At 42.1% G+C, this 24,560-nt stretch overlaps 1 protein-coding gene across 1 annotated transcript in view; it reads right to left on the bottom strand.

The window, feature by feature from the left end:
- Window positions 1–571: 571 nt before the first annotated feature.
- The window catches only part of LOC126355296 (15-hydroxyprostaglandin dehydrogenase [NAD(+)]-like), a 50,293-nt gene continuing 26,304 nt past the window's right edge, over window positions 572–24,560 (bottom strand). The window contains exons 5-9 of the mRNA XM_050005586.1: window positions 24,196–24,319; window positions 21,669–21,775; window positions 16,022–16,195; window positions 10,643–10,800; window positions 572–775 (exon numbers count right to left, since the gene is read on the bottom strand). Coding sequence (XP_049861543.1) covers window positions 658–775; window positions 10,643–10,800; window positions 16,022–16,195; window positions 21,669–21,775; window positions 24,196–24,319 — 681 coding nt within the window. The 3' untranslated portion in view covers window positions 572–657. The remainder of the gene's footprint in view (window positions 776–10,642; window positions 10,801–16,021; window positions 16,196–21,668; window positions 21,776–24,195; window positions 24,320–24,560) is intronic.

Here is a 24,560-nt window from a genome sequence, read left to right as displayed (position 1 = left end):
GTTTGTGTTCTCATAATTTTTTTTGGCGATCCATTTTCGGAGAACCACTTAATAACTCTTTGGAAAACATTATTAACAGTCTTTTGTTGCTGTCCCTCTAATGATATTTATTATAACATTGGTGTCACCAGCAAAAAATACCAATTCTTCTTGATGAGTGTTAAGTGGAAGGTCATTCACATAAGTAAGAATTTGGAGTGGACCCAAAATTGAACCCTGAGGGATTTCCTTTTTACTTTCCCTCCACTTACTAAAATTGTTTTAATTATTGTTTGACTAACTGATTGCACACATTATTCATAGTTATATGCCCTAAAGGCCACTTGAAATAGTGGCCAAAACATTGAAGCACTATTTCGGAACATGACATTGTCTACAGCAGAGAAGAATTTTATGGAAACTGACTTCAGCAGCAAAAGACTGTGTGTTTGATCGAATAACATTTGTGAGTGAGATTAACGTCAAACTACGTTTCACATTGGTTTCCTTGTGGTCTGCAGGAGCCAGATGTGTCAGTGGAGGGGGAACGTTCAGTGTGTGGCAACCACAGTGAGTAACTTTTACACATGAGTTCATCACTCAGATCATCAGTACTTTATTCATGATAATGTGACATATACAAAATGACAGGGGTTCACGTGACGTGTAGAACAATCCTTATTGGACGAGCCGCTGATAGACGATCTCCCTGGTCTTGTTGTGGTAGGCTGCCCAGACGGAGCCCGACTTTCCATCTCGGATGGCAGTCATCAGGCTCTGAGCGACGGAGTCAGTCCTGCGAAGACAACACACACACGTCATTTACATCGTTCCGAAAGAACATAACGGGAAATATGTAATTCCAAGCTCCACACTAAATTAAGTACTGGCTGGTAATCACCAGTGGCATCATTTTATGGCTATGAGTACCTACTAGCTTCAAAAGTGAGGAAGCAGGAAACAGCATTTGGGCAAGGATAACTATGTGTTGCAACCAAGTGCCAGAATCTTGGTAATCCTCCAATTCAGCACAGAACCTGCCTTCCTGCTTTTCATAACAATTTATTATTATTTATATAATTTTTGGACGTGAGTTTCTGGTTAAGCTACATCAGGTTAACTTTAGAGGTGGGAGGCTTATCAATTTTATGTTCATGACAAATTGACAGGACTTGATTTTGTTGCACATACCTCTACACGTTGCATAGTTTTTTTTAAAAAATCTAACAGGACTAAACTAAAGAAGTAAACTCGATAAGTAATGTTAGTTTCCGTTTTAATAGAAAACACAAAAGTATAATAGTCCATTTACTGAAACCAGTCACCCATGCAAGCTAATACTTGTTTATTTTTACTATTTTACTTCCAACATAGCAGAGTTATTACGTTTCGTCTACAACGTGGTTTCCAGCTCCGATGTTAGGTTTATCGCCACTCATGTTATTGCCACACCTCATTATTTTCGTATTTATTTTTACACTGAATCCATACTCTGTGCTCCGTAGACTGTTCATTTCAGTCAACAGTCCCATAAGTCTTCCACACTTCTAGCGAATCTTATGGGTGGTCTCTCATGAGACGATCTTGTCATTTACTTCTGCCATTGCTTCATCAGTATATAGGTTATGACGTAAGGGACAAAAGGCAGGGATGCAACCTTTCTCACTTTTGAAACTGACCACGCCTTTGTTGGTCTTCTTATTGCTCCCTCTTAGCTCTCGTACGAGTTATACAGTGTCCATGAAGTCCCGTTACCTTTTTAAAATAATCATAACTTGGAAACTATTAGAGATAGAGAAGCATGATTTGCTGTTAAACGTTTAACAGGTCTTGAAATATTTTTCCTGTGCCATTTCTTGCAGATTTGACTTGGATCGCATAAAATAGGAGACAGACCAGGATAATGCGCAATGGTTCATCCGGTATGTTAACTCTGACAGCAAGTGCAAACTACATTTCCACGCAACCACCTAGAGCCAGTTCGTCGTCCTTCATACGAATTGCAGAAAGCCAGATCAACTGTGTTTTCGAAACAGTTCAGATTGATTGTATATGCAATTATTCGTTGAAGCTTTAAAAGAGGGGCAATTACAAGAGGCAATGGATCTATACAAATTCATCATTTATATACGAAAGCTGTAGTTTCTGGTATATCGTTGCTCAAAAAGTGTTCCGTTGTGTTGTCGGAGTACACAGAGAAGCTTCGCTATAGGTTGCTGTTATTGATGACGTAAATATATCATTCCTACTCCCCGTAGACTCTCGCATTTAGTATTGATGTTGATAATGACTTTGGTGATAGTTTATCTTTCTAACGTAGTAAAGACCGGTAGCCAGTTGTTGTAGTTAATATTGTTGAGTAAGTACGTGTGAACCCACGCAAACACAGAAATCGGAAACTAACAGAGTCTGAACTCAAGTTTCTTTTTTATTTCTTTCACATATGACAGGTTGTCAAGTAAGAGAATACATAAAAAAGAGTCAACAACAAAGAGTAAAAGGTAGGTATGAGAATCACAGTCGACGGCTCTCTTGTCTGTGACTCCCGTGCGAACTGTGGAGAATAATCTCTGTGGTTGGCGCGCATTTTACGCGTCGGCTGCGATCGACGTTGTTCGGTAGTCGCCACAATATCCAGATAGCTACTACCACTGACCCCAAGTGTTACTGTGTCAATCCTTTTGTACAGAACACTGTCATATCGAACTGTAGTGTGATTTATAGCGTGAGGAACTGAATACCAAATCTTACGCGACCTCGTTGTGTTAGTACAGACGATTATTTCAAGCCACACAGATAACGCCTTTGAGTGTAGGCAAGGTATTATCCGTACAACTTATTGCAATTCTGCGCGAGTGTGCGACATGTCCGACGCTGCTTTTCACCTACGTATTGCAGTGCTGTTGGTGCCTGCTCATACAGTATATCTCCTATGAGTTAGTGGTATGCAAAGTATGGCACAGTACACGTTTTAGAATAGGACGCACTACCTCTAATAGTTTCCAAGTTATGCTGTTTTTAGATGATAGCGGGGCTTTTGGAAAAACCGTATTTTACCCGTCCTTCGCTATAGCATTACTTATTTTTCTGAAAATTTCAATCACCTTACATAATTTTTCGAACATTTTTTCTAGATCAAAAAATCATAAAAATATTTCTTGATTTCCCTTAAGACTAATATCCATTTTCAATCGCTATTTCAGAACTGCCTCTGTGGTGCCTTTTCCTTTCTTAAGATTACACTTATTTAACAGATGCTCAAATCTTTTTCATGCCCCCGTATATTGATTGTTCTTGTCAGCAACTTGGATGCATGAGCTGTTAAGCCGACTGTGCGATAGATCTCACTTTTATCCGGTCTTGCTAACATCATGATTGGATGATATTCTTCCAAAAGCCTGATGGCATGTCTGCAGACTCATAAATTCTACACACCAACTTGAATATTCGGTTGGTTGCAGTCTCATAGATTCCACGCACTAACTTGAATACTCGTTTGTTTTCCACTTATTCCAATGATATTGTAAATTCCAGAGGAATGTTATCTATCTCTTCTGCCTTGTCTCTTCGCAAGTCTAATACTGATTCTCCAATGTCGTCCTAGTCGACTTCAACTTCTTGTTCTACCACGTCATCAGACAGTTCGTCTTCCTCCTTATACAGGCTCTCAATGTACTCTACATTCAACAGTGGAATTCCTTCTTTATTCTTAACGTCGATGCGCTTGATGTTCATTTCGCTGAATGTTATTACCACTTTTCCAGTTTCCCAACCTGTCATGCCGTTGAACATTACTTTTTCGATTTCTTTGCATTTTTCCTCCATCCATTTCGCTTTAGCTTTCTTACACTTCATGTACATTGCTTTTATATTTATATTTCATTTATATTACTCTATTATCTAACAAATCCGGCATTCGTCGGGTATTCATTTTGCCTATTTCCTATTAGAAACGAAAACAAAAAACGAACTGTGTTTGTTGTGTAATACAGAAAAAAATTCATGTGCATCTGTTGGCGAAAACACTTTTGAAATTATGAAATAGTCGTAGAAATAAATATGCATAATGTACAAATGTGTAATTAGAGCTGTTTCGCTTGTCTGCAGCGTGATTTTGTAAACGTCTCTATGGCAACACCTCTTCATATCCCTCAAGACTGTTATTGTTCTTGCTACTTTTTTGGCTTCGAAGTTGAAAGCTGTCAAAACCGTTGACTTGACTGTAGGAGTGTCTTAGTAGTAAAGAATGAATGTATTAAAACTTCATGAATTTCAGTGTTTATGACGTCATATCTCTTGAACTGTGTGTCACACAATGATGTACATATGTAGGTACACTCACTATCATATTTGGATACTGTTTGCAAAAAATAGAGTTACTAGTAAAGAAGTAGTAAATGTAAACGCTATACACAGTGCGCCAGTTTTTCAAGCATCTCAGCGTTTATGACTTCATATCTACTGAACTATGATAGGTAGATGGATCTTATCCGGGCAGCGATTTTTGAGTGTCAGTAATGGATATGTTTACCAAGTTCAGTTGAAATCGTGGTTTAGGAGGAGATGTGGATCCCAGGGGACTTATGACCTCAGCAGTTGAGTCCCATAGTGCTCAGAGCCATTTGAACCATTTTTTTATGGATCCCATTCATTTTCCTGAACGTTTTTATGTGTACTTCTTTCGTCGATTAATTGAATTATTTCTTCTAGGTTTCTTCACAGTTACCTGTCTTGTATGTATAGCTAAAGGTCAAAAGTCTGGGACTGCCCTTTTTGGAGCTGTCCATTCCAGTTCAGCTGAACTGTCTTCTGTGGTATTCATTACTGCAGATCTACAGCCTCAGAGAATTTAAAATGCACCTCATAGTTCCTCAGTAGTTCAGTATACTAGTTCTTTCCTGATCCTGTTACACTTTCATTCTTCAGTACTAAAGTGTGGTTTGGTCTATGTTTCTCCACGATACAATCCAATATCTGATTTCAGAACCGCTGTCTCACCAGGAAGTAATTAAGCTGGTTTCGTCCTGTGTCTCCCGGCCTCTTCCAAGTATACCCCCTACTCTCCTGGTTGTTGAACAGTTTCTTTGCTATTAATACCTGAAATTTATTTCGTAAACCAAGGAGCTTTTCTCCTCTATCTTTTTCCTACTGTCAAACCGATATTCTCCCGAAATTCTGTCTTCGATTGCTTCATCTCGTCTAGGGTTACAATCCCCCACGGTTTTAGATTTTCATTGTCCTTAATATATTGCTTTACCAATCAGTTCCCCCACATTTCTCTCTCTTTTTTTATATATCTATCTTTCTGTCTGCTTTTTCCGAGGAACGGATTACATAAATGATTATTGTAGGCATTGTGTTGCTGTTAACTCTGACGAGAATAATCCTGTCATTTAATTGGTAACAGTTATGCACTTTTTGTCCTGCCTTCCTATTCATAACGAATTGTACTGTTGTTGTTGATATTTCTCTACATTCATCTCACCATTAGGTGCTTACAGATGTGCGCAAAATCTAACTGTTACTTTAATAATCCATGGTTACATAATTCTAACGTAAATTATCTACAGAAGAATGGAAATGTTGATAGACAGCATATTGAGAATATATCGTTATGGTCCTGGAGAAATATAGAAACAAGCGCGGCAATATTATCCTACGCACTATATTATGAGATAAACTGTAGAAAGTCAAACCTAAATTTATAGAATTTTTAGATTTTGCCAAAGCTTTCGTCGATGTAGACAGGAATATACACACTCTGGAATTCTGAAGTTAGCACGGAGAAAAGGGATCTAACAATCAACTACAACTAGAACAGAAACCAGACTGAAATTGTAAGGGTTGAAAGACACAAAAGTGAGCAGCAGTTGAGAAGGGAGTGATACAATGTTGTAATCTATCCCCAGTGTTATTCAGTATATACACTGAGCGTCCATTGTAGTAGGATAACAAGAAGAAATTCATAGAGAGAATGAAAATTCAGAGAAGAACGTTGAGGTTTGCAGATGACATTATATTCTGTCAGAGACGGCAACGGACTTGGAAGGAATGGATATGGTTTTGACACGGGGTTATAAGATGTTTATCAACAAAGGTAAAACAAGGGTGACAGAATAGATCTTAGCTGAATTAAGTCTGGTAACGCTGTGAAAATTAGATTAGGAAATCATTGGTAGATGTGTTTTGTTATTTGGGAAGCATATAAGTACCTGTGGCAGAAGTGAAGAGTATATAAAATGCAACTTGGGAACAACAAGAAAAGCTTCTCTCAGAATGGAAAAGTTCTTTAATTTGACATAAATTTAAGTAAGTGGAATATTTTTTTTCCGAAAGTATTCGTTAATAAGCAGTCTTATATGCAAACAAACGACAGTAGAAAGCTGTGAAATGTAATGTACCAGACGTTTTCTGAAACGTAGAACAGAGGCGACATTTATTGAAGAGGTACAGAATGGAAATGGGAAGAAATGTATGACACAATGGACAAAAAGGGGGGGATGCGTTGATAGGACATGCACTGAGCCATCTAGGATCAGTTAATTTGATAGTGGAGGGATAATGATGATGATATGATGTTATGGGCACACGACAGATATGTCTTTAGTGCCCATACCAAAATATAATAAGACGACTGTGGATATAGGTCGCAAAATTATTAAAATGCGACTGTAGATAAAAAACGTAAAGTACGTCATAAAAACTTATACACACACACACACACACAACGCACATACACATTCATCAACAAATAATGTACATCTCGTTATGGGATCTAACATACAGTAAAAAGAGGAAAAAGCAGTGGAGTTAATTTAAAGAATACAGCAGACAGCTGTAGCTTTCTGATCACTGCAATAAAAAGTAAGAGCCAGCCATACTGCAACACACTAAAATCTCCAACCTAAAAGTTTAGGCCAGAGTCCAGCCAGATCGCAAAATTTTGAAAACTTAACGATATTCGTCTCATCATCAGCTTAAATACAGGACAGATCCCTTCCTAAATGTATATCTTTCCGCTTATCACAAAATAAAATGCACTCACTTAAAATGTGGCGTGATTTGCACATCCAAAGCATTACGGGCTCGGCGGTCCTTTCGCCGGAGTACAACGGCACGTGTTAGAAGCCGTTGCCCAGTTCGGAGGCGGGTCAGGGCCACCTCATCTCGCCAGAGTCACCAGCGTGAGCAACGCCACTACCGGATTGTTGGCTTCAGCTGTTCGTCCCTGCCAGACATTCCTCCTTCCACAGTTGCATAGGTCTCCCAGCCTTCAGTGAAATGACAGTCTGCAGAGGAATGGCTTATTTTTTAACTTGACGTTCCCTGCGGGCCTCCTCGGTGGCTTTGTCTGCCTATTCACTTCCCTGTGCCTTTGTACCCAACAGACTTACACCTTCCTCCCCTGCCGCTGTAGGAGGTACAGTCCGACAAGTATGAGATGGGTTATTCTCTCTGCTGGGTACGTGTGCTGCAGCGACTGTAAGGCTCTGTCCGCCAGCTTAGCCGAGTGGTAACGTGTCTGTCTCTCATGGAGCTGGCCGGTGTTCGGTTCCCGGCCACGTCGGAGATTTTCTCCACTCGTGGACTGGGTGTTGTGTTGTCCTCACCATCATTTCATCATCACCGACTCGCAAGTCGCCCAGTGTGGCGTCACTTGAAACAAGACTTGCACCCCGGCGGCCGAACTTGCCCAGATGGGGCCTCCCGGACATCAATACCACACGATAATTTTAGTTCATTTTTTGTACGGCACTAAGGGAATCGGAGAAGATGAGATACCGGTTGTCCTGAAGAGCCTCACCTGGTACAGTTTCTTCAGCAGCGCATGGAGCTCTGCAGAAAAAAAACCGTATAGTTACGGAGAAGGCCGATCCTGAAGACACGATTGAGAAATACGACCGAACAGCCGAGGGAGTTCCCTTGTTGGGAACCTTCTGTGTACACAGCTTTAAAGCTGTGATGACTGTCTAAATTGTTAAGAAACGAGACTGCAACGAAAAATCTGGAGTACAATCTTTCTTTTAATTCGCCAGGTCTAAAATAATTCTGTTCCTCTCTAAGAGCCACCCTTGGCGTAGAATTTTAAAACCGGCAACATCCGTCTCATTCGAGCAATTTCCATAGGACCTCGTCGCCCAGTGCCGAGTATGAAAGAGTCTTTCCATTGGTGAGCGAGCAATGGTATGGTGCGTAGGTTTGTACGGCGTGTACAGCGTATTATAGGGCTGTTGCGCCATGAGAAGTCATCGCCTGATGTGATGTGGAGGGGTGGGTGAAGGCCGACAACTACATCTACATTTACATATATACTCCGGTAGCCACCAAGCGGTGTTTGGTGGAGGGCACAATTCGCGCCAAAATCATATTCCCCCCTCTGTTCCACTCGCGGATCGCGCGAGGGAAAAACGATTGTCAGAACGCCTTAGTACGAGCTATTATTTCCCTTATCTTTGAATGGTGATCATTGCGCGATTTGTGTGTTGGTGGTAATAATATATGCTCTACATCCTCGGTGAAGATCGGATTTCGGAATTTAATGAGCAGCCCCTTCTGTTTAGCGCGCCCTCTATCTGCAAGTGTGTCCCACTTCAAACATTCTATGAGATTTGTAACGCTCTAGCGATGGCTAAATGTACCCGTCACGAATCTTGCCGCTCTTCTTTGGACGGTCTCAATCTCTTGAATCAGACGCAACTGGTAAGGGTCCCATTCAGACGAACAATACTCCAAGACTGGACGAACTAACGCATTGTAAGCTATTTCCTTTGTTGCAGGACTGCATCGCTTCAGGATTCTACCAGTAAATCGCAATCTAGAGCTCGCCCTAGCCGTTACTTGTGTAATCTGATCATTTCGAATAGTCACACCCAGATACTTGACGGACGTTACCGCTTCCAAAGACCGATCGTTTATTTTGTACTCATACATTAATGGGGATTTCCGCCTTGTTATAAGTAGTAGGTTAGACTTACTAATATTGAGAGATAACTGCCAGTCATTACACAAAACATTTATTTTCTGCAAATCCTCATTGATTTCCAGAATGAGATTTTCTCTCTGCAGGGGAGTGTGCGCTGGTATGAAACTTCCTGGCTGATTAAAACTGTGTGTCGGACCGAGACTCGAACTCGGGACCTTTGCCTCTCGCGGACAAGTGCTTTAGCAACTGAGCTACCCAAGCATGACTCACGCCCCGTCCTCACAGCTTTACTTCTGCCAGTACCTCGTCTCTTACCTTCCAAATTTTACAGAAGCTCTCCTGCGAACCTTGCAGAACTAGCACTCCTGAAAGAATATTGCGGAGACAAGGCTTAGCCACAGCCTGGGGGATGTTTCCAGAATGAGATTTTCACTCTGCAGCGGAATGTGCGCTGGTATGAAACTTCCTGGAAACATCCCACAGGCTGTGGCAAAGCCATGTCTTCGTAATATCCTTTCTTTCAGGAGTGCTAGTTCTGCAAGGTTCGCAGGAGAGCTTCTGTGAAGCTTGGAAGGTAGGAGACGATGTACTGGCAGAAGTAAAGCTGTTAGGACAGGGCGTGAGTCGTGCTTGGGTAGCTCAGTTGGTAGCCGGCACGGTAGCTCAGCGTGTTCGGTCAGAGGGATAGCTGCCCTCTGCAATAAAAAAACGGAGTTAATCGATCAACAACGAACTTCAACGGATGTCTTACGACGTCCGCCCCGAGCAGAAGCAACGAACAAAAGCGAACAAATTGAGATTTTAGCCGGCACGGTAGCTCACCGTGTTCGGTCAGAGGGTAATGTGCCCTCTGCAATAAAAAAATACTGAGTTAACAGATCAACAACGAACTTAAATGGATGTCTTACGACGTCCGCCCCGAACAGATGCAACGAACTAAAGCGAACAAAATGGAAATTAAAAAAAAAAGTTGGTAGAGAACTTGCCCGCGAAAGCAAAGGTCCCGAGTTCGCGTCTCGGTCCGGCACACAGTTTTAACCTGCTAGGAAGTTTTCTCATTGATTTGTTTACCACTTTCGTGTGATACTACTTTCCTGTAGACTACAGCATCATCGGCAAACAGTCTCAGGCCGCTGTCAATACCATCAACCACATCGTTTATGTTACTCGTGAAAAGCAGCGGACCTATTACGCTGCCCTGGGGCACACCTGAAGTTACGCTTGTATCTGTTGAAGTCACTTCGTTCAGGACGACATACTGTTCCCAGGGTGTTAGAAAACTTTCTATCCAACCACAACTGCAGAGGGGAGACAAAAGCTCGGATCAGTAAACAGAATCACGTGGTTCTCGATCGCAGTACTTATTCAGAGATGAAAAGGCTTAAGGTCCCGGGTTCGATTCCCGGTGGGGTCAGGGATTTTCTCTGCCTCGTGATGACTGGGTGTTGTGTGATGCCCTTAGGTTAGTTAGGTTTAAGTAGTTCTAAGTTCTAGGGGACTGATGACCATAGATGTTAAGTCCCACTGTGCTCAGAGCCATTTGAACCATTTTTTTGAAAAGGCTTAACGATTGTAAACTAGCGTGTAAACTAGCCGCACTGGAGACCACATTGACACATAATTTGTACGTACTAACATGTGTTTGTTGAAGTCATCAAACGTTCTGCAAATGTAACATGGTACTGGTTGCCGGTAAGCACACTAAACACCAATAAAACTGAAGAAGGAAGTGGTACATACGTGTCGAGAGGCCCGAAGGCGGCTATGCCATCGATCAGAGACTGCTTGGCGTAGTCATGCAGGCAGTAGTGGTGGGCTTCAGTCGCCATAGGTGTGTCTGTGGGCCCCGGGCACACCGCCACCATCCTCACGCCCGTCTGGTTCACGTGCAGCTCGTCCTGAAACACAGCACAATATGTCATAGGCCAACATTCCGTGTAGTAGTACACAGTGTCCATGGTCATACTCGCAAACTACCAGAATTTTGTCTCGAGTCACCCTCCAAAAATGCCAGCTCACGAGACGACGTACAGGGAGCGGTTGGGGAGGAAAGGGGTGAAAATATGGGAACTCCAAAAATACATCACTTTACCACACCTATTATGGTGTGCGAACACTGTTGGCATTCAAAACAGCATCCAGTCATCTCTGAACGGATAAACACAGTTCCTGTACAGTCTCCAAGGGAATCTTAAGCCGCAGGTGGATCAAAAGGAGATCAAAAGTTTGAATAATACTGAGACCTGGTGAATGTGGTATCTGGAAAAGATGCGACACTGCACCTTTGTGCTCTCAAAACCAGTCCTCGACAATGCCAGCTGTTTGAAAAGGGGCTTTGTCGCCTTGGAACACACCACGACCACTGGGGAGCAAACATCGTAGGTGGGATGGGCCTGATAAAACAAAATGGTTGAAAGATTACCGTCAAACCTCCTTGCCTAGGGACGCCACATGAAAGTTGATGTCGTCAAGCCCTGAATGAAAATTGCGCAACCGATAACTGGAGAAGGGAGCTTTAGAGTGCTACTTAGAGATACGATACTAGGCAAGGGGCTGGAGGGCTCACAATCTGACGTGTGGGTCCCTGCTTTCTACATCTTTTATTTTCAATGAATACCTTTAACTTGACTCCTATGTGATTTTTAAGGTATGTTAAAGGTTGATGACAATTGACTACCTATTTATTTTAAACATTATCACTCGACTTTACTGTGATTGCAGCAATTGTTTCAGTTTGCGGATATTACAATTTTACAACTTATATCTCGGCTATATTATATACTAATCTGCACGCACATTTCTACGGGCAAGACGGAATTATGTTGGCCAAATGTATACAATCAAAGTCTCCCAATATTTTTCATAGGACATCCATTATGTGAGGAGCGTAACGGGCAAACAGGGGACCAGATACATTAACACAGGGGATCAAATTTCCGAAATTAAACGAGAACATTCATTTCCTTACACAATCCGAGGCTGGAAATAAAATAATTAGTACAAATATTCAAATACCTCTCTTCCATGCGTGAACATTGAGACAGACGCACTGAGGACACGTCTGCTCACTTACCCGTCTTCTGTAACACCCCCAGAATATGGCGGGCATCCAGAGCTCTTCCTGGGTCCCGGTGGAGGGGATGGTCGAACCACTTTGCCGTGACCAACCTCTCCGCCCCAAATCTTGTGACAGTGGAACCTCTTTGACTTTTACCTGCCTGTGCTGTCTCTCTGACCCCCCACCCAGGAGTGAGGTTGGCACTACTATACTACAGAGCTACTTCCCAACTAAGATTTGACCACGCTTTATGGAAACGTGTAAGGAGGATTAGGAATGCTCATGTGCAGATTCACATTCACGTACAAGAAATGCATAATACACCACACATATAAATACGTATTATGAAGCCTGACGCATTCCTTTCCATTCGTCCACATGGGTTCTGTTGCACCCGCGCCCGGCCGCGTCGTGCAATAAAATTGACGGCAGAGCCGCCTCTGTTTCTATTTCCCAGTGCGAGCGAACAACGAAACCTGCTACTTATAGAGCGGAAACTACCGTACCGTTTCATGGTCACATAGTCCTTGGCTATAATGCGACCTCGCAGAATAAACGTGGAATATCAAGACACTGCTGTCCAAATCATCACCGAATACACGCCGTGTTTCACTCCCGGTATGTAAACTCGACCGGATAATGAAAACAGGGTGAAACAAGACTCATCCTAACAAATGACTTTCTTTCATTGCTCCATAATTAAGATATTATGGCTTTGGCACCACGTTTTCCTGTTGCCGGCATATGCATCACTGACGACTGGTTTTTTAATTCCAACTCACCCTACAATTCCCTCTGCACTTCCCTTTGAGTTATTTTGGTGCTGACAGCGTTTGAGAGTGTGACATTCAGTCCTGCAGTGGCTTTCACAGCTATCGTTCTCTCATTTCCTGTCACATTCCTCTTCAGTGACCATCACCATCCCTCAGTACACACTTTCGTTCGCGTTGTGACTTGGTGGACGATATTTTTCCGCCTTTCCTGTATGCGGTGTAAGCCTTCAATTGCGGTGCATCTTGACACACTAAACATCTCAGCTCTCGTGGTTACAAAGGCACTCCTTCCCATATGAGCAACAGCAATTTGTCCACATTCGAACTCACTTAGCACCAACATAAAGCACTCACAACTACACGGAACGCTGTCCTTACCATGACTGACACTTGCAATGTGTTGATAACATAGCAAAGGTCCTGTTTGTGGTCGAATAGAACAGCACAGCCTAGAGGCATGGCTAGCACCTGCATGTACATGGTGTTAGGGGTATTTTTGTTGATGGCTGAGGGCAATATACTGAACAACATTACATCAGCATTTACTTCATTTGTAAACTAATAATTCTTGCTATTACCTGTAGTATGTTTTTATGTTGGTTAGTATCTCCATGTGGCAAGAAAAGCCATTAATAATTATTTTCGCCCAGGTAGCAGGTCACGTGCAGGTGTGGAAGTGTGGGCATAAAACTATTAGTCTATACTGACAGGCATAGTTCGCAGTGCAGTTAAGACTGTGCAGAATATCAAGTGGTAAATTACATGACGTGTTTGCAACAAGACTGTTAGATGCAGAGAAAAAACAAGAAACACGCTGAAGTCGGTGCATATTAAGGTAAAAATGATCACAATTTCTGTATTATACAGCTAACACCCTGTCTGCTGAAGCAGGCGTTTCTAGCGGTGTTTCCGTATTTTGGTCCAGCCCCTCTATAACATATCCTAGTGGGTCGAAGGGTCATTTAGTAAACAACATTAAGGCGGTAAGGTCTGTAGCTGGAACTTGATGGGATGCAGACCCTTACATTTTCTTGATCACGAACAAGAGTATTGTTAGCTCCGTCATCGATTATGAACGTTTCTTACAACACAACGCAGCGTCAAAACCGCGCAGCTTCCACTTCAAATCGTGCTGCATGCATACCCAAAGATATTTTACAGAAGTAACTGCTACCAGTGTTTGTTCCGCTATCATATAATAATACAATAAAGGATCCTTCTTTATATGTATTCACAATACATTATGTTTGTCTGTGCTAAGGGTCAGTTGCCACTCCCTGCACCAAGTGCCTATCCGCTGCAGATCTTCCTGCATTTCGCTACAATTTTCTAATGCTGCAATGTCTCTGTTTACTACAGCATCATCCGAGAAAAGCCGCATGGAACTTCTGACACTATGTACTAGGTCAGTCATGTATATTGTGAAAAGTGATGGTACCATAACACTCCTCTGTGGCACGCCAGAGGTTACTTTAACGCCTGTAGACGTTTCTCCAGTGATGACAACATGCTGTTTTCTGTTTGCTAAAAACTCTTCAATCCAGCCACACAGCTCGTCTGATATTCCGTAGGCTCTTACTTTGTTTACGGGCGACAGTGCAGAAATGTATCAAACGCCTTCCGGAAGTCAAGGAAAATAGCATCTACCTAGGAGACTGTATCTAATATTTTCTAGGTCTCATGAACAAATAAAGCGAGTTGGGTCTCACACGATCGCTGTTTCCGGAATCCATGTTGATTCCTACGGAGTAGATTCTGGGTTTCCAGAAATGACATGATACGAGTGCAAAAAACATGCTCTAAAATTCTACAACAGATCGATGTCAGAGATATAGGTTCTCAGTTGATGAGTCACAATATTTCACTGATGACCGTTGATGTAAATCATAACGTGCCCTCTATTGTGGCATTCGTCTGCAGTCACTGTTCTCTCTTGGGGGGGCACTTTTAGTTGTTGTGGTCTTCAGTCCAGAGACTGGTTTGATGCAGCTCTCCATGCTACTGTATCCTGTGCAGGCTTCTTAATCTCCCAGTACCTACCGCAACCTACATCTTTCTGCTTAGTGTATTCATCTCTTGGTCTCCCCCTACGATTTTTACCCTCTACGCTGCCCTCTGATACTAAATTGGTGATCCCTTGTTGCCCCAGAACATGTCCTACCAACCAATCCCTTCTTCTAGTCAAGTTGTGCCACCAACTTCTCTTCTCCCCAATCCTATTCAATACTTCCTCATTAATTATGTGATCTACCCATCTAATCTTCAGCATTTTTCTGTAGCACCACATTTCGAAACCTTCTATTCTCTTCGTGTCTAAACTATTTATCGTTCATGTTTCACTTCCATACATGGCTACACTCCATACCAATACTTTCAAAAATGGCCTCCTGACACTTAAATCTATGCTTGATGTTAACAAATTTCTCTTCTTCGGAAAGGCTTTCCTTGTCACTGCCAGTCTACATTTGATATCCTCTCTGCTTCGACCGTCATCAGTTATTTTTCCCCCCAATAGCAAAACTCCTTTAATAATTCAAGTGTCTCATTTCCTAATCTAATTCCCTCAGCATCACTCGACTTAATTAGACTACATTCCATTATCCTCGTTTTGCTTTTGTTGATGTTCATCTTATATCCTCCTTTCTTGACAATGTCCATTCCGTTCAATTGTTCTTTCAAGTCCTTTGCTGTCTTTGACAGAATTACAATGTCATTGGCGAACCTTAAAATTTTTATTTCTTCTCCATGGATTTTAATACCTACTCCGAATTTTTCTTTTGGTTCCTTCACTGCTTGCTCAATATACAGATTGAATAACATCGGGGAGAGACTACAACCCAGTCTCACTCCCTTCCCAACCACTGCTTCCCTTTCATGACCCTCGACTCTTATAACTGCCATCTGGTTTCTGTACAAATTGTAAATAGCCTTTCGCTCCCTGTATTTTACCCCTGTCTCCTTAAGAATTCGAAAGAGATTATTCCAGTCAACACTGTCAAAAGCTTTCTCTAAGTCTACAAATGCTAGAAACGTAGGTTTGGCCTTCCTTAATCTATTACATATAATTAAAATCTTTTTTTCCTATTTGCAATATCATTTCTTTTAATGTGTCCCGAGTTCTGGTCTAGAAAATATGGTCACCTTAATTTAAAATGTTTCAGTGTGGTAGGCCGGGTGCAAATAGCAATACAGCGCAATTTCGTATTGATGTCTTTGAGATACCTGAATTCGTGCCAAGTGCCAAATTATTCACATTCACTAGTTGTACATCGTGCTGCGCGTACTCACCCCGTAGGAGCGCGTCATGGCACACACGGCGTGCTTGGTGCCGCAGTAGATGGCCATTTGGGGGACGGCTTCGAGACCGGCCGTGGATGATAGGTTGACCACCACGCCGCCCGCGCCCCCGTTCTGCTTGCCCATGTACTTGTACGCCAGCAGGATGCCGTGCACCACGCCCTTCTGTAGGCACACACAAAGCACCAAACATGTTCACCCACACAGGGTCACTTCTGTCGTTCCAATCACTCAGCTAATATCGACACAATTCTGCCACAGAATCTTAAGACAAGGCACCTGGAAAATCAGTATCCGCCGTACCTGCCAGTTTCCACAGTTCTCCAAATGCAAGGACAGCCACAAATATTTGCAACGACTGTTTTACAAATTTATTATTAGTATAGTTAATGATATAAATTAAAGATACAAGACTACACAGGCTGATCACTATCTTGTGATATCTCAAACGGAAGCAAAGGAAACCGTTTACAACACAAACCAAGAATAGATCTACCAAGGATATTCAATAGAGGATGTAAGAATTAAGAGCCTATATCAGAGTCAGTGTCCCAAAAAGAATGACCTGATTTTAACTTGTAATAATTTTGAGATAAATGTCACTAGGTAACTGAAACAGCGCTAGATGTAATCGGCATGGTCTGGAGTTCCAGAAAAAAATCCGCTAGATGTCGCTACGAGCGCTGACCTGTAGCGTGCAATATGGCGTCCGCGCAACAGAAGGCGTATTGTGTCATTGAATTTAGTCCATCAGTGGTCGCAGTCCAGCAGGCGTTTCATATTCGATTTCGTGCTAAACCAACATCACCAAAGAACATTTGATGGTGATATAAACAGTTTGAGGAAACAGGAATACCAGCAGCTGTTGCTTCAGTGACGGAAGACACCTTACGCTCAGTTTCGGATGAATTTGGATATCGGCTAGATGTCGTCTGTGCAGCCAATGGAGGACATATTGAAAATTTATGATGGATTTTTATAAACTTCTGTCTTTTCTGAGTAATTTAGTATGCAATTTATTTGTGTTAAACCATTCTTCCTAATAAATAATTCTATTTAAAATCGGGTCATTCTTTTTGGGACACCCTGCATATTAAGAAACAATTAGAACAACTACCCACCTGGCAGACGATTGTAGAAGAATGGACGAATAACGAAAATGCGACAAAAAATCTGCAAGTGAATCATTAGGAAACTCAAAGAAATATCGCCGAACGTGTGGATTAAAAATTTGGTCAATAGAAATTACTGAAGCAATACAAGAAAAACAAACAGCACTTTATTGACACATTCCTGGGGTCAGATACATCACATGATCACACTGACAGAACCACAGGCACATAGACACAGGCAACAGAGCATGCACAATGTCGGCACTAGTACAGTGTATATCCACCTTTCGCAGCAATGCAGGCTGCTATTCTCCCATGGAGACGATCGTAGAGATGCTGGATGTAGTCCTGTGGAACGGCTTGCCATGCCATTTCCACCTGGCGCTTCAGTTGGACCAGCGTTCGTGCTGGACGTGCAGACTGCGTGAGACGACGCTTCATCCAGTCCCAAACATGCTCAATGGGGGACAGATCCGGAGATCTTGCTGGCCAGGGTAGTTGACTTACACCTTCTAGAGCACGTTGGGTGGCACGGGACACATGCGGACGTGCATTGTCCTGTTGGAACAGCAAGTTCCCTTGCCGGTCTAGGAATGGTAGAACGATGGGTTCGATGACGGTTTGGATGTACCGTGCACTATTCAGTGTCCCCTCGACGATCACCAGAGGTGTAAGGCCAGTGTAGGAGATCGCTCCCTACACCATGATGCCGGATGTTGGCCCTGTGTGCCTCGGTCGTATGCAGTCCTGATTGTGGCGCTCACCTGCACGGCGCCAAACACGCATACGACCATCATTGGCACCAATGCAGAAGCGACTCTCATCGCTGAAGACGACATGTCTCCATTCGTCCCTCCATTCACGCCTGTCGCGACACCACTAGAGGCGGGCTGCACGATGTTGGGGCGTGAGCGGAAGACGGCCTAACGGTGTGCGGGACCGTAGCCTAGCTTCATGGAGACGGTTGCGAATGGTCCTCGCCGATACCCCAGGAGCAACAGTGTCCCTAATTTGCTGGGAAGTGACGGTGCGTTCCCCTACGGCACTGCGTAGGATCCTACGGTCTTGGCGTGCATCCGTGCGTCGCTGCGGTCCGGTCCCAGGTCGACGGGCACGTGCACCTTCCGCCGACCACTGGCGACAACATAGATGTACTGTGGAGACCTCACGCCCCACGTGTTGAGCAATTCGGCGGTACGTCCACCCGGCCTCCCGCATGCCCACTATACGCCCTCGCTCAAAGTCCGTCAACTGCACATATGATTCACGTCCACGCTGTCGCGGCATGCTACCAGTGTTAAAGACTGCGATGGAGCTCCGTATGCCACGGCAAACTGGCTGACACTGACGGCGGCGGTGCACAAATGCTGCGCAGCTAGAGCCATTCGACGGCCAACACCGCGGTTCCTGGTGTGTCCGCTGTGCCGTGCGTGTGATCATTGCTTGTACAGCCCTCTCGCAGTGTCCGGAGCAAGTATGGTGGGTCTGACACACCGGTGTCAATGTGTTCTTTTTTCCATTTCCAGGAGTGTACATCTATAAACAGGTCAGGAATTAAACTAAAGAAGTAGGAAAGAGAGCCCAACAGCAAACCTGAGACTGGTAGATTTCTAGTAAAGAACATGATATTCATGGTCACCAGCAGATAGTGTATAAATCTTTGCAAACATTAAACAATACCCAAAGGGCATAACTCGTTTGAATAACGTTACAAAAGACGATTGGAATATGTACTATAAAAACCTGTGGTATAATGCTAATATGGAAGAGAATAAAGAAAAAGATCCAGAAACAGAAGTAAAAGACGACATAACACCAAAAGAACTCACAGAGTTCTCAAAATGGCAACAAAAATCGAAAAGTAACGGGTTTAGATAGAATCAGTGCAGAGTTAATTAAATATGGAGGACTATCACTATACCTTAAATTGTTACACTTGTTTGACATGTGCTGTAAGGAGAAAAATGAACCACGAAACTGGAGGAAAGCAAAAAAATCGATATATGGGAAAGGAGAAAAATATATTTGAGAAAAACTTCTGAATAAGCTTACAGCACATGAACTTTGTGCAAGAATTTTAAACACAAAACTAAAAACAATAGCAGAATGTGTACTAGTGGAAGAACCGGTTGGATTTAGACTGATCCCATAAAGGACTGTTGCAGTTCTTATTTTTCAGCGGTTTATTGAAAGGCAGAGAAATTTTGAACGAAGAAACACATATTTCTTTAACAGATCTTTTTGTGTGGTTAGAGAAATCTTACAGGGAATATGGGGCACTTCCTTTGCAGCTTACATCAGCTATCGAAATTCTGTATTAAAAATAATAATCTTATATATAGAAGGCGTACAAAAAATAAAGGGGTGGGGCAAGACTGTAGATTTTCTCTTACACTGTTCAATATTTATATTCACGATGCAGTTTGTAGGTGAAATTCTAGGATAAATACTCGGGCCCGCTTAAACAATTCGTTGAAGTTAAAACTCACTCCTGTCTGCTGATGATTCGACTCAACTTTTTTCAAGGGAATATAATTTTCAAAAATGAATTGAAAAACTAAATACGTTATTTACAGGACACAATATGAAAATATCTACTAGTAAATCTAAGTTAACTGCGTTTTGTAGAATATATTCAGTGAGAACTATGATAGTACATAATGAAAAAATATAAGATGTAGTAGAATTAAATCGGGTGACGCTTAGGGAATTAGATTAGGAAACGAGACGCTTAAAGTAGTAAAGGAGTTTTGCTACTTAGGGAGCAAAATAACTGATGATGGTCGAAGTAGAGAGAATATCAAATGTAGACTGGCAATGGCAAGGAAAGCGTTTCTCAAGAAGAGAAATTTGTTAACATCGAGTATCTATTTAAGTGTCAGGAAGTGGTTTCTGAAAGTATTTGAATGGAGTGTGGCCATGTATGGTAGTTAAACGTGAACGATAAATAGTTTACGCAAGAAGAGAATAGAAGCTCTCGAAATGTGGTGCTACAGAAGAATGCTGAAGATTAGATGGGTAGATCACATAACTAATGAGGAGGTATTGAATAGAATTGGAGAGAATAGAAATTTGTGGTACAACTTGACTCGAAGAAGCGATCGGTTGGTAGGACATGTTCTGAGGCATCAAGGGATCACCAATTTAGTATTGGAGAGCAGTGTGGAGGGTAAAAATCGTAGAGGAGGACCAGGAGATGAATACACTAAGCAGATTCAGAAGGATGTAGGTTGCAGTAGGTACTGGGAGATGAAGAAGCTTGCACAGGATAGAGTAGCATGGAGAGCTGCAGCATACCAGTCTCTGAACTGAAGACCACAGCAATGACCACAAGAATGAAAAAAATAATTGAAGATGTAAAGTATTTCAACCATATTGAGTGTAAAATATGGTATGAATGCGAAGAAGATATACAGATTATGTTGAGAAAATGTGGAAATTTCCGTGAGACAATTAATAGAACTGTGAGGGTACAGCCCATCCGTAAAACAATTTGCTATACATTGGTGAATTCCATAGAAATAATAACAATAAGTTCCAATACTTATCTATTACATTATCATTGAACAAGTATCATTTCAGTTTATAATTAACAATTGTCCGATGCTGCAAGACACTTTCTACAAGCCTTGTAATTCCAGCTCTTTTACTTTCGATGTAATTAACAACCACAAATAAAAAATAAAAATCATTACACTATGCTATTCTTAGCACATGTCTTGAGGTAAGACTAACCACCACATTTACACAGTAAAGTCAAAAAACTGGCCGTTACAGCACGACTCTCCACTAACGCCCCTCCCAAAAATAAAAAAAACCTTCATGTTTCGTACGTTTTGGTTTTGACTTTATGCGGTAGGAGCGCTGCTCTAATGTCACGTGACTAGGTGGCCGCGAGATTAAATATGTGAATGAGGCCCATGGGTCGCCCAAGGTTACCCTTGGCTGGTATAGTGTATCATTGTCTAAGAAAAATATAAATATGACACGACATTACCCTCCTGGTGACTACGTACACCGATAAGGTAGAACATCATGACCACTGCCCACAGCGAGACTGAGTTCCATCTGGGCGTTGCACGGACGTGAAGCAACGACGAAACTCGGGTGATCTGAACCCAACTGAACGTATCTGGGACGCTATCGGGCGCCAACTCCATGCCCATACAACACCAACCTGCAATTTATGGGATTTGTGTGACGGTTGAGTAGACATCACGTTCGACGTACCACCGGAAACCTACTGAGTGCATATAGAATGTGTGCCTTGCCGAATCGCTACTGCATTGCGATCCAAAGACGGACCAACACGCCGTTAAGCAGGTAGTCGCAATGTTTTGACTCGTCTGGGCAAAATTCAACAAAAATGTGGCTGTACAGGAATGAAACAGTCATCAGCCATTCCCACATGTTCCTAAATGTGTTTTCTTTATATGTGGTCATAGAGTGTAGAAGCCATGCTCTAAACTCTATACCGTCCATCGCTCTTTTGTAGCAATCCTTCTTCTTCTGTATCTCCCACTTACCATGTTGACGTCGATTTCCTTCTCCCAGGCCGAATCTCTCATCATGCCTGCATTGTTGATAACAATGTCCAGCCGGTTGAATGTGGATTTGGCAGTCTTGAAGGCCTCTGCAACAACAATAAACGGACATCATTAATAATAGTGTCGACACGTACTCATAAAAACACACCACCCGTTGGCTTACTGCAAAAACAAGTCAAGTGCAGATGTGATCATTTTTGGGTTAGTCATGTTTTCCATATCAAAAAATGAGTATCAATCGTCCAGAAAAACCAGTTAAGGGCTGTTCTTGCTCTAAGAAGTCAAACAGACGTGGCACAAATATGCTAAGTGCACAGTTCTGCAATACCGCAAAAATCATTCAGGCGCACTAAACGATTTTTCCTGCACGTTGCCAACAGGATTGATAAAATTGTTGAAACAACAGTAATCCATCAAGTGCACTTAACAGGTACCAGCAGGATTACAGGATTTACCAATTTTTATAAGTAGACTGCAGTAAGCTGGTGCTTCTTAGCCTCCGCCACAAGCAAAATGATCTCAAGTTTGTGAGCAGTAATATTATACGACATAAACAGTGCGACATAAATATTATCATCCGCTATTTGAAAGATATCTAAGACAAATTTTATTAGCAGGCTTTGGCGTCTGTGTTTCGCATTCTCAACAGCCAGCAAGAAAGCAGGTGACTCAAAGGTGTCACGTAATAATGTCACATTATTTGAACAATATTGAATCAGTATTACTGTGATTATTTTAGTTTACGTGCACGGATAGCAGAATGCCCATTGCACCAGAAGCTACTATGAGTTCAGTAAGTGCAACACCATAGTGGCAGTACCTCACACTGCGTTTAATTGTGAGAAATGTTTTCAAGAGGCACCCTGCATGTGTCACTGGCCAAGAGAATGATACCTACAAACGATCTAAATCGTGGTAAGCAATAAAATTATACTCCAAACATGAACTGAGTTCTCAAGAAACTTTGATGTTTTAAACATGCGTTAATTAATTTTTTTTCGTATTTCTATTTTAAGGAAATAAGCGTGAATATTCAAATGCATCAATTGGTAGAAGAGCGGATCATACAAGCACAGTACACGATTTAATCCCACTACAGTAGAAGACAAAGCAAAGGAGAACTTGTATCAACTGAGTTTGGGGGGGGGGGGAGGGATGCTTTTAGTGAAATGATCAAGCATAGTGAATGAATTTGACTTTGATTGCCCCATCAAGGATCCTGACTGTGGACCTGGTTGCAGTGATACAGATCTCCTGAGTGAATAAATCAATGTCGTAAAGAAGAAAACAGTGGTAAACGATCGAGACAGAAAAAAGTTATTCCAATATGTGGAAGAAGAATATAATTATAGCTGAAACTAATAAACCAAAGATGAAGATACAACTGCAAAAAAAGTTTTTCAGGTGAAATGACGTACTTCCTTTTGTGGAAGCTTCTGCAACTGCGATTATACAAGATAGAAGAATTTTATACTTGATAAAACATTGAGTTTAACTCCAGCACGAAGTGTAGTACTTATGAGCCACTGAAACAACGTAAAGATTCTACTGTAGAGTGCTTAAATAAAAATAATAAGAAAGGCGGAGTCTGCAAGGAGACCTAATTTAAAAGTTTATGTCAGCTGACGTCATTGATGCAGTACATAAAGGGAAAAGGGCGAGTGAACTTTTGATAGGAAGTGATAAGAGAGGCTAAGGAATTACACATAATAAAACTAAACCAGCTGTTGCACAGAAATCTAAAGAACTCACAGAAACGTTTGCTACAATGGAATCTTACTACTCAAGAAAATTTACAAAACAACAGGACTTAGACCCCAAACTTCGGATATCTATATTTATAGCACATACAAGGAAGAATATAAACATTTCAAACCGTTCATAACCGTAAGTAGCTATAGGAGTATATTCTGTCAGAATTTCAGAACTGCGTTCTCACATGCTTACAAACCTAAAAAGGACCAATGTCAAAAATGTATGAGTTAGCATGAAGAGTAATGAAGAAAAGCAAGCATTGGAGACATAGCATAATGAGCATATTGCAGAGAAAAATGTATGCAATCGCGTGAAAGCTGCTAATAAAGAAAATGTAAAGCAGGCAATAAATGTATATGTTTCACATTTTATTTACAAACTATTTTACAAATACCTGCAAATGAAGTCAGTCCGATGTACCACAGTCTGAAAATTTGTTCATACAGTTTCATCATCCATGAACTATGTGAGCCAAATGCTGCACAGCGTCAGAACAGCGCGATGAGACAGGAGTTGGAAGGCAGATCACACTAGTAATGGCTTACACAAGGGTAACTATAAATAATCTAAAGAATTACTGTAGCACGTCCCTCTTGCAAAATACCTTAAAATCTTATTTAGCTACCGAACTGGAAGATAAGACATTTCACTATGCTAGTGTTATGCAGAGTGAGCAGAAGAATCAACAAGAGGAAGAGCTTTGGTGGCCTCCTGGAAGACACCTCCAGTGGTTCCAGAGAGGGGGCGCTACCTTCCAGTGAGCTGCTGTTGGTGACGTCCGCTTTGACGAAGACGACCTTCCCCTTTCCGAACTGCGTCTCCAGCTCCTCCACGGCCTTCTTCCCCGCCGCCTCGTCAGCATCCGTCGCCACGACCTGGAAAAGAAAATTCATTAGCAGCGCGAAGGAGAACGCATCGGAACTCTAATTTGGATTTCCTGCTGCACGCAAGCAATCGCCTCGGTCATTAGGTTATGTGAGTACGCCTCCAGACCTAACTTTCATCGTTACTGTTCTGCATCTACATCTAGATCTACATTACAGTGTTAAACATTAATAGGGACGAGTATTTACTCACAGCTTATACCAAGTAGATACATGCTTGAAAGTTTTACAG

Source organism: Schistocerca gregaria, chromosome 3 (genome assembly GCF_023897955.1).
Source record: "Schistocerca gregaria isolate iqSchGreg1 chromosome 3, iqSchGreg1.2, whole genome shotgun sequence".
Lineage (NCBI taxonomy): Eukaryota > Metazoa > Arthropoda > Insecta > Orthoptera > Acrididae > Schistocerca > Schistocerca gregaria.
Note: the sequence above shows the minus strand (reverse complement) of the source record. Positions and strands in the feature narration are given on the sequence as shown.